The 10945-nt window shown below is 31.8% G+C and overlaps 1 protein-coding gene across 1 annotated transcript; it reads left to right on the top strand.

Annotated features, from left to right (window-relative positions):
* Positions 1–7882: 7882 nt before the first annotated feature.
* On the top strand, positions 7883–10617 carry chsy1 (chondroitin sulfate synthase 1). Its single transcript, XM_073837405.1, has one exon. It carries the CDS (start codon positions 7883–7885, stop codon positions 9479–9481), a length of 1599 nt encoding a protein of 532 aa, XP_073693506.1. The 3' UTR covers positions 9482–10617.
* The last annotated feature ends 328 nt before the right edge of the window (positions 10618–10945 follow it).

Below are 10945 nucleotides of genomic sequence, written 5' to 3'. Positions count from 1 at the left end.
TACATTTTATTTTATTATTTGTATTTTTAATTAATCTATTCATATTTTATTTAGTTAATTAATACATTTATTTTTAATAATACAAATGTAGTGTCATTCAGTATTTCACTGACATGATTACATTTTATTTTAATATTTTTAATTTATTATTATTTTAATGTAATTAATATATTTATTATATTATATAATTAAAACTATATATTTTTTGATAATACAAATTTAGTGTCATTCAGTATTTTATTATTTATGTATTTTTAATTAATTTATTATTGTAATGTGATTAATAAATTATTTAATTTATTTTAATATATTTTAATATTAAATGTCATTCAGTATTTCACTGACATGATTACATTTTATTTTAATATTTTTAATTTATTATTATTTTAATGTAATTTATTATATTATATAATTAAAACTATATTTTTTTTGATAATACAAATTTAGTGTCATTCAGTATTTTATTATTTATGTATTTTTAATTAATTTATTATTGTAATGTAATCAATTATTTAATATATTTTAATATTAAATATGTCATTCAGTATTTCACTGGCATTATTACATTTTATTATTTATGTATTTTTAATTTATTATTATTTTAATAGAAATTTGCTGTTATTTATCATTTAATGGGTACAATTACATTTTTATTTGTTTATTATTTATAATTAATTTATTATTTTTTTAATAATAGGAATTTAATGTTATTTACTATTATATAGGTTTATTTATTTATTTATTTATTTATTAATAAATTGAATATAATTATTTTGTATTTTTACCATGTTTTAAAATGTAGCATTTTAGAAAATGTCAATTTATATATGCATTACACAAATTTTGTAATAGTTTATGTAATTGTAAATTGTTTTAACTCCAAATTCACCACAAAGTATTTTAAACAGGTATACATTTAGTAAAAAAAAAACAAAAAAAGTATGAAAAGCTTTAAAAAATTGCTAAACGCAGATATGAACCCTTATTTAATGACATATTTACTCCAAATTCACCAAAAATACTTGAAAATGAATATAAAATATTGCATAAAAATTGCTGAATGCAAAGAATCCATTATCTGATGCAATATTTACTCCAATTTCGCCAAAAGATGTTTGAAAACAGCCAATATATTTTAAGTTGTTTTTTTTTTGCTCATTTGCATATGCATAACAGCTGGTATGTTGTTTTATGTTATTATGTTTCTGTGTTTTCATTTTAAAGATTAACACAGTGTCTAATCGAAAGTGATTTTTAATACCTTATTGCACATTCACTGTACAATTTGGCTTGTTTGTGAGTAAACATGTTTACTCACAAACAAGTCAAATTGTACAGTGTATGTGCATGGATTGGGCCTTATATGAATTTAAATGCTGAAGCAGCCCATTAGTTTAGCCTGTACATGTTAGAAAAAAGAGAAATAAGTCACATTATCTCAGCAGCTGCAATCTGAAACCCGTAAGTTAAGCGTGGCGCGTCGCATTACTGTTATCGGAGCTGTAGATGGATTGAATCTGAGCTGTAATCTGGCGTCACATGCTTCTCCATGTCAGATTCACTTGCCGCTCGTTCTCACGATAATAACCATCCCAAACAAATCCACCAGTCAACCAACACAGAGAAGAAGTCACGAGAAACAACTGTACGTCACAATCAATCAGTGCTTTGAAAGAATAAGAAATGGAGGATGTTCAGCATTAGCAACACATTGGACTAACAGGATGTTGAACTAAACGATTCATTAGGAGCGTAAATAGGGTCAGTTATGACAACATGTTGACTTTAACATGGGCTCTCGTGCCAAGCAAATCTCCCACTGTGTTTGAAGGGAAACTGAGCGCATTAACCTTCAAACATTCGTCTGTTTAGATGCATCATCTGTGAGCCACTTTACACTGCTAATGTTTTTTCCTCTTGCTGTTTGTCAACTGTTCAGGCTTCATTTTCATTTAGGGTTAAAACTGAGTGCTTTCAGTTTGTATCACATGACAGAGACTCGCTTGGTAAATGTAATTCAGTGATTTGGTTTAAAGTGTAGAGATGGCTTCAATATACAGATCAGGCTGATATTTTGAGATTATTGCCATTAGATTATAATCATTCTCAGATTATAGAATTTGGTTTTGGCCAGTTAATATAAATGTTAATTTCCCCTGCTGTCAATTACAAGATTTTAATTTTTTAAATATTGATATTTTAAATATTCTCTAAAAAAAATAGCTAATTTTACACAATATTTATTCAATATTATACTAATTTAATTTCTGAAGTGTTTTATTTGCTGTTAATAAATTGAATTAGACTTTTATTTTTAAAATAAAGTATTAAAATATTGTATTTAATGGTAGACTGATAGATTATAGAATAAATAAATTAACCGAGCAGTCCAAATAAATAAATAAATGTTTAACTAAATTAAATTAAATTGAATTAAGTAAATATAATAAAATAGAAATTAAGGAAATTTTAAATATTAATATTAAATGTAGTGTAAAGATGTTTAATTATTTGTCTTATTTCGCATGAATACATTAAATAATATTGAATTTATTATATTATTGCATTCAGCAATTTTAAATATTTTCTAAAAATATAATATCAAGTAGTTTAAAATGAGCTTATTTCATTTCTGAAGTGTTATATTTGCAATTAATAAATTAAATTAGATTTTTATTTTTCAAAATAAAATATTAAAATATTGTATTTAATGGTAGTCCAGTTATTACAAATGGATAAATAAATAAATATTTAACTAAATTTAATTCAATAAATGTAATAAAAATAAAGAAAGATGATTAGAAATTTTGGAGGAAGTTTTAAATATATTAAATTTAAATAATTTTAAATGTTATATATATATATATATATATAATATTATTTTTTAAATTAAAAGAAAAGAAAATGTAATATGATCGTAGACATTTTGAATAATTAAAAATATATATTATTATTATTATTATTATTATTATTATTATTTAAAGATACTTAATTTATTTCAGTATTATCTCATTTGGCAATGTTAATGTTCGTTCCCTGGTGCCAGTTCTATTTATTTATTTATTTAAAAGTTTTAATTTCAATAATTTAATTTCAGCATTGTCTCATTTGGCATTAATAAATGCGTTATATTTACTGTATCGTAAAAAAAACAATTATATATAAAATAAATATAAATACAAAATGTTTTTTCGAAAAGTTATTGTTTTCGTGTTCACATGAGTGTGAGTGAATGATGACAGAATTTGTCTTTTGGATAAGCTGCTCCTTTAAGGTTTTCTCATTGGACCCTTCTCGCTTTAGCTTCCTGTTTGGGGCTGTAATGGAAAGTCGTGTGGTCCTGACAGAAAGCAGACTGATGCTGTCATGCGCCTGTGTGCATTTATCTGTGAGAACGCGGTGATTGTGTCTTGTGGTAATGTATTTGTTTAGGCTCGAGGACGTCGTGTGACGGTGCGATTGCAGCTTGAGTTCATTTCTCTGGCATCCTCCATTACAGGGACACGTCTGCTATCTGAGTGTCAGCACAGTCTAAATGTTTTCATTTGTGTCAGAGCTGCAGATGGGAAACGCTTTCTAGAGCATTGTGGGGAGAATGAGTAAATCCATCTCATGACCTAATTGGTGCTGTGTTTTTGGGAGCTTAAAAAGACTTAGACTGCATGGCGACTTCTTAGAACACCTTAGCATCTATTATACCCTTATTTATAGGCCACATGTATGAAAAACCTGGAAATATCTGTGAATTTTTAAAAAATGAAGCCTTGGAAGAGTCATTTCCAAGTCAAATGGGAAAGTTATAGATGTTTCAATAGCATATTGATTATTTTCTTGGCTATAATTTGGTCTTTGTGAGTGCATTCTTATTCAGTATGATGACAAAACATACTATATATATCTATAAAAAAATCTGTAGAAAAAACATATTATATATTTACTGGCTATAAATAATTTATTTATTAATTAAAAAACACTCCTATAATATCTTATAATAACCTTCTATAGCCCGCAATGATGGAAAAACCTATAAATGTCTGGGAATTTTTACCAATTTAGGCCTGGAAGCGTCATTTTTAGTTAAATTTAAAAAATCATGGAAAAGAGCAACAAATTATTATATATAATACTATTTTTAAACATAGTTTTTAATGATATGTGAATGAGTAGATTTATTTATTTGTTTGTTTATTGGCCGTGCAGTGTTTTATTTATTTAATATGCATATTTTAATTATTTAATTATTTATTGGCAATGCAGTATTTATTTAATATACAGATTGCATTTATTTATTTATTTGCCATGCAGTATTCTTTTATTTAATATGCAGATGTTATTTATTTATTTATTGCCCGTGCAGTATTTATTTATTCATTTATTTAATATGCACATTTAATTTGTTTGTTTGCTTGTTTATTGGCCATGCATTATTTATTTAATATGCAGATTTTGTTTGTTTGTTTGTTTGTTTGTTTGTTTGTTTGTTTGTTTATTGGCCATGCAGTATTTATTTAATATGCAGGTTTTCTGAATTAATTTATTTATTGGCTATGCAGATTTTATTTATTTATTGGCCATGCAGAATTTATTTATTTAATGTGCAGATTTTCATTTATTTGTTTATTTGCCATGCTATGTTTATTTATTTAACATGCAGATTTTATTTATTTATTTATTGACCATGCAGTATTTAATATGCAGATACAATATTTAACATATATTTATTAAATATGCAGATTTTATTTATTTATTGGCCATGCAGTATTTAATATGCAGATGCAAATATTTAATATTTATTTAACATGCAGTATTTAATATGCAAATGCAATATTTAATATTTATTAAATATGCAGATTTTATTTATTTATTTATTTATTTATTGGTTATGCGGTATTTATTTATTTAATTTGCAGATTTTATTAACTTATTATTTATTGGCCATGCAGTGTTAAATATGCAGATTTTATTTATTTATTTATTTATTTGCTATGCTGTATTTATTTAATATACAGATTTTATTTATTAGCCATGTGGTATTTATTTATTTATTTAAAATGCAGATTTTATTAACTTATTATTTATTGGCCGTGCAGTATTTAATATGCAGATGCAAATATTTAATATTTATTTAACATGCAGATTTTATTTATTTATTTATTGACCATGCAGTATTTAATATGCAGATGCAAATATTTAATATTTATTTATTAAATATACAGATTTTATTTATTTATTTATTTATTAGCCATGTGGTATTTATTTATTTATTTAATATGCAGATTTTATTAACTTATTATTTATTGGCCATGCAGTAATTAATATGCAGATTTTATTTATTTGTTATGCAGTATTTATTTAATATGCAGATTTTATTTTTTTCAGATTTGCATGCAGTAGCTATTTATTCATACTAAACACTTTATATACTCTATAATACCTATAGTAATAGCCTTTTTATAGCCTACAGTGATGAAAAACCTGGAAATATCTATGAATTTTAAAAAATGTAGCCTTAGAGTCATCTCTGTTATTCAGATTTGACAGTCATGGAAATTTCAGTAGCAAATTGCATTTTTCATGGCTATAACTTGCAATCTTATCCCGTATTCACATGCCTCAATTATCCAGTAATCAAAGTGGAAAAGTAATGGAAATTTGATGGTCAAAAGGTTTGGGACGAGTCTATAATAAAGATGCACTCAGAGTGGTTTGGAATATAAGTGGTCGCTTTAGGGCAGAGAGATGCTCTTGTAATTTGGTTAATAACACTGATGCGCCTCGTCTTGGCTTGCAAGGACCAATTTTGAGTTTGAACCGACCTTCAAGTTTTACTTCTCTAATTCTGCTTCTGTTCATCGACGCCACTCGTTGGTATTTAACTGTGAACGTTAATGAACGGCCTCATCACATCAATGGCCATCGTGGAATTTTTATAATGAGTCATAAAGGGCCTTAAGAATAAAGAAATGACCCAGAGTCGTGATAATTACGGGCTGGTTAATGATGAAGTGTTCCCACACTCCTGACTGCTGCTGAGAAGTGTTCTCAGGCTTTCTCAGGTCAATCTAACCTGCTTATTGGCAACGTGCTCCTCTCACACCCTTATTACCCTTTCAAGCAGAGCCAGCAGAGCTGCACTTAGGAGCACCTGGTTTTGCCTTCAGTGATTGCAGGTTATTACTTGGTCCACAAACGATTCCACACACTCCTAGGATATTGTAGAACATAACTGGTTTTGAGTTGATGTTGCGGTGTCATTTAATGCCTGCTTTGGCACAATATACACAATAGAATTCAATGGCGGCAATTGTTAACATGAAAGTAACACTTACACTATTATCATCTATCATTACTTGACATGACTAGTGGGCATTGGCCACCCAGTGCTGTAGTTTTCAGTCACAGCATTATAATTTTTTTATTCATTATATAATTTTATTTATTTATTCAAATCAAGTTTTTTTTTAATGATATGTATTAATTAAATACTTAATAGCCTATAATATAATATAGATTTGTTTGAATAAATAAGTTGTTTGTTGCTTTTTCTTTTAACCACTTTACAGGACTGCTCACAAATTGTTTAGTCTGATCTTATGACTTGATGAAATGAAAGTAGCACTTACACATTTGTAATTTATCTAAAAATATATGAGAAATATCAACTGATCTATCATTATGACTAGTCACATCAAGTCATACAGTAAACAGAGTGATATTTTTAGAAATTAAGCGATAATACATCGGACACTGGACTCCCAGTTTTCAGTAATGGCATTATTTTATTTTATTTTTATTGTTTTTTTTTTTTAAGTGATTATATTATATATTATATTATATTTGTATTTATTATTATTTAATGTTTATATATTTAAAAAAATATATCTTAGTAGCATTTCTTAGTAGCGGTTACACATTTGTTATTTCATTCATTCATTAATTATTTTTTTTTTTTTTTTTAGTATTAAAATATTAAGTGGTATTTTAAGCCTCCCAGCACTGTAGTTTTCAGTAATGGCATTATTTTATTTTATTTTATTCACATATAAGTATATCAGTGTTATTTTTTTAATGATTGTTTTTTTTTTTTTGTATTTATTTTATTATTATTTAATAATAATAATTATTATTATTATTATTATTATTGTTACTATTATTATTTTATATTATATTTTTTAAAATTAAAATTACTTAGTAGCATTTACACATTTGTAATTGATCACACAATATATTTTTAAATTTTTATTTTAATTAAGTGTTATGTTAAGTGTTTATTTTCTTTTATTTTAATATTGTTGTTTTTAATTGTTTATATAATGTTTTTTATTTATTATTAGATTATTATTATTTTATTTTCTAATTATCTTAAAATGACAAATATTAACTGATCTATCATTATCACTAATAGCTGTCAAGTCATACTGTAAATATTTTTGTAGTAATATTAGTTAATTTATATTTTATTATTATTTGAATATTTTTTTTTTTTTTTTTAAGAAACTGCTTTTTTATATATAATTGTTGCTGCTCTTGTACTTTTACCCTTGTATATACATGTCCGAACCACTTCACAGGACTGTCCTCAAAATGGGTTAGCCGAGTCTTGTGACTCTATGCTGATGGTATCACCTTCCTAAAACCCTCAGACAGGCCTTGTTCTGTAATCTCACCCGTGTCACGGTATAGCTTTTGATCCCATGATTGGTCCGTGGGCTACTTTCCAACCTTCTCCCGTGTCTCAAGTCAGACTCGCTTGTTTGCGAGTCTCAGTCCGGCCCTCTAATTGGAAAATGAGGCACAAGAGTTCGTCCTGCCCATTCTTGTTTTCACTCTTCAATCTTTTAATCATCTCCAAGTCGCTAATAGCCACTTTCTTCTTTTTCAGATGCAGCAGCTGTTCTACGAGAATTACGAGCCGAACAAGAAGGGGTACATCCGTGATCTCCACAACAGCAAGATCCACCGGGCCATAACCCTTCACCCCAACAAGAACCCACCCTACCAGTATCGGCTGCACAGCTACATGCTAAGCCGCAAGATTGCCGAGCTGCGCCATCGCACCATCCAGCTCCACCGAGAGATCGTCCAGATGAGCCGCTACAGCAACACCGAGGTGCACAAGGAAGACCTCCAACTGGGCATGCCTCCGTCCTTTATGCGCTTCCATCCCCACCAGCGCGAAGAGGTCTTAGAATGGGAGTTCCTCACCGGAAAGTACATCTTCTCGTCCTCAGATGGCCAGCCCCCGCGTCGAGGCATCGACTCTTCACAGAAGATGGCGCTGGACGACATCATCATGCAGGTTATGGAGATGATCAACGCCAACGCCAAGACCCGAGGAAGAGTTATTGACTTCAAGGAGATCCAGTACGGGTACCGAAGAGTCAACCCCATGTACGGAGCCGAGTACGTACTGGATCTGCTCTTGCTCTACAAAAAGCACAAGGGGAAGACCATGACTGTTCCCGTACGGAGGCACGCCTACCTCCAGCAAACCTTCAGCAAGATACAGTTCCTTGAAGACGAGGAGATGGACGCCCGAGTGCTAGCTGCCAGAATCAACCAAGACTCGGACTCGCTGTCCTTCTTGTCGAACTCCCTCAAGATGCTCGTCCCGTTCAAGCTGAGCTCCCAAGCGGGAGTGGAGCAACACGAACCCAAAGAGAAGAAGATCAACATCCTCGTGCCCCTGGCGGGACGCTACGAGATCTTCGTACGCTTCATGGCCAACTTCGAGAAGATCTGTCTGATTCCCAACCAGAACGTTAAGCTCCTGATTCTGCTGTTCAGCACGGACAACAACACGGAGCGCATCAAGCAGATCGAGCTCATGAGGGAGTACCACATGAAGTATCCCAAAGCCGACATGGAGATCAAACCGGTTTCAGGACCCTTCTCCCGCGCCCTGGCCCTGGAGGTCGGCTCGGCCCACTTTACCAATGACTCCTTGCTCTTCTACTGTGACGTGGACTTACTGTTCACCCCCGACTTCTTGAACCGATGTCGCGGGAACACCATATTCGGGGAGCAGACGTACTTCCCCATCATCTTCAGCCAGTACGACCCGAAGGTTGTCTACGCGGGCAAGGTGCCCAGCGACAACCACTACGTGTTCACTTCCAAAACGGGCTTGTGGAGACACTACGGCTTCGGGATCGTCTGCGTCTACAAAGGAGACTTGCTCAAAGCGGGCGGCTTTGACGTCTCCATCCAAGGTTGGGGTCTGGAGGACGTGGATCTCTTCAACAAATTTGTCCAGTCCGGGATCAAGCTGTTCCGCAGCACGGACACCGGCATCGTCCACGTCCACCACCCCGTGGTTTGCGACCCCAACCTCGATCCCAAGCAGTACAAAATGTGCCTGGGCTCCAAAGCGTCCTCGCACGGCTCCACACAGCAACTCGCCGAGCTGTGGTTGGAGAAGAACAACCATGGCTTTCGCAAGATCTCGAACTCCAATAACGAATCGATGAGGACAGAATAGACCCGGCGAACTCGCACCCAACCGTCTGTCTTCCTCTTTATGGTGTTTTTTAACTACCTTATTTATTTTTTACAGAAAAAAGACTTCTGTGGATATATTTTGAAATAAGAACTCGTTTTGTAACCTGGACAGGAGCGGCGCGATCAGACTCAGATCTTTTTTTAGCAGCGTAAGGAACATCGATCTATTTTACCAATCCAATTCTGAGCGTTATATTTATGGCACCTCACGTACAGACTGCTGTGTACCTCGCGTCGCGTTGGAGTTTGGACACGGACGTTTGGTGTCTGGCGAAAGGGTAAATGTTTATTTGTGAATGTTTACAGAGAGCTATGAACAAGTGATTCATCCTTGGGAAAAGGGGTTTCTAAACAACAATCTTAATTGAGACAATTAAGGGCCATCGATTGAATTTCTCTTTTTTTCGGCTTAGTTGGTTTGATTTTTCCTGTTTATTTGTCTGGGGGGGGGCTCCATAATAACACTGTTTTGTTTCCATTGATTTTTTTTATTGACTTCTGTGAATGAAACTGCTGGATGTAGATCTTTCCAACTCATTCCCACTGTCTAATTTATTAAAAGTTCGGGCTGAGGTTATGTATATTAGAGATTGTATAACCGTCTCAGTCATGGATAGTGTTTTTGTTCCTCTACGTTTTCCTCTCGAATCTCGAATTGCTTTGATTACCAAAGACTTTTTTTGCACAGTTGCTGTAGGTGATTATTGTTGTGAATGTGTGTGTGTGTGTGTGTGTGTGTGTGTGTGTGTGTGTGTCCGAATGCAAGGCGGTGGAGCGGTACCAATGGCCAGATTTCTATTCTACAGCGTATGTCGACAACAAGCCACTTTGCAACCTATTTCAATCTCATTTCGTTCGCTCCTGTTTGTTATTTAATTTTTTATACGTTTGCATACAGGCCGTTCTCCTGTGATTGAGCCATGCACTCCACAGAGGGAATCGGTCTAGCCGCCGCCTCGCCTTCTGAAACGAGGAACGTTCTCTCCCACAGTAGTCTGTTTCTATTTTCATTTTTCGTTCTTTTCGGGGGGATTTTCATACTTCAGTTCTCTGTTAGCCCCCACACAACTGGGACAAAAGTTTTATATTTAATAAAAGGAAAAATGTTTATCAAAATGCGTGATGTTTTGGTTTTACAGTAATGTGGTAAGATTTTTCTTCTGCTCAAGGATGCATTTATTTGATCAAAAATACAGGAAACAAACTGTAATATTATGAAATATTATTGCAAATTAAAATAATAGTTTACTATTTTAATATATTGCAAAATATAATTTATTGATGTGTTGCAAAGCATGTTTTTTAAAGACATTGCTTCTGCTCATCAAGGATGCATTTAATTTATTAAAAATACAGAAACTTTAATATTATAAAATAATACTGCAATTTAAAATAATAGTTTACTATTTTAATATACTGTAAAATATAATTTATTGATGTGTTG

This window comes from Garra rufa, chromosome 3 (genome assembly GCF_049309525.1).
Source record: "Garra rufa chromosome 3, GarRuf1.0, whole genome shotgun sequence".
Taxonomy (NCBI): domain Eukaryota; kingdom Metazoa; phylum Chordata; class Actinopteri; order Cypriniformes; family Cyprinidae; genus Garra; species Garra rufa.
This window is presented reverse-complemented; position numbering and strand designations above follow the sequence as displayed.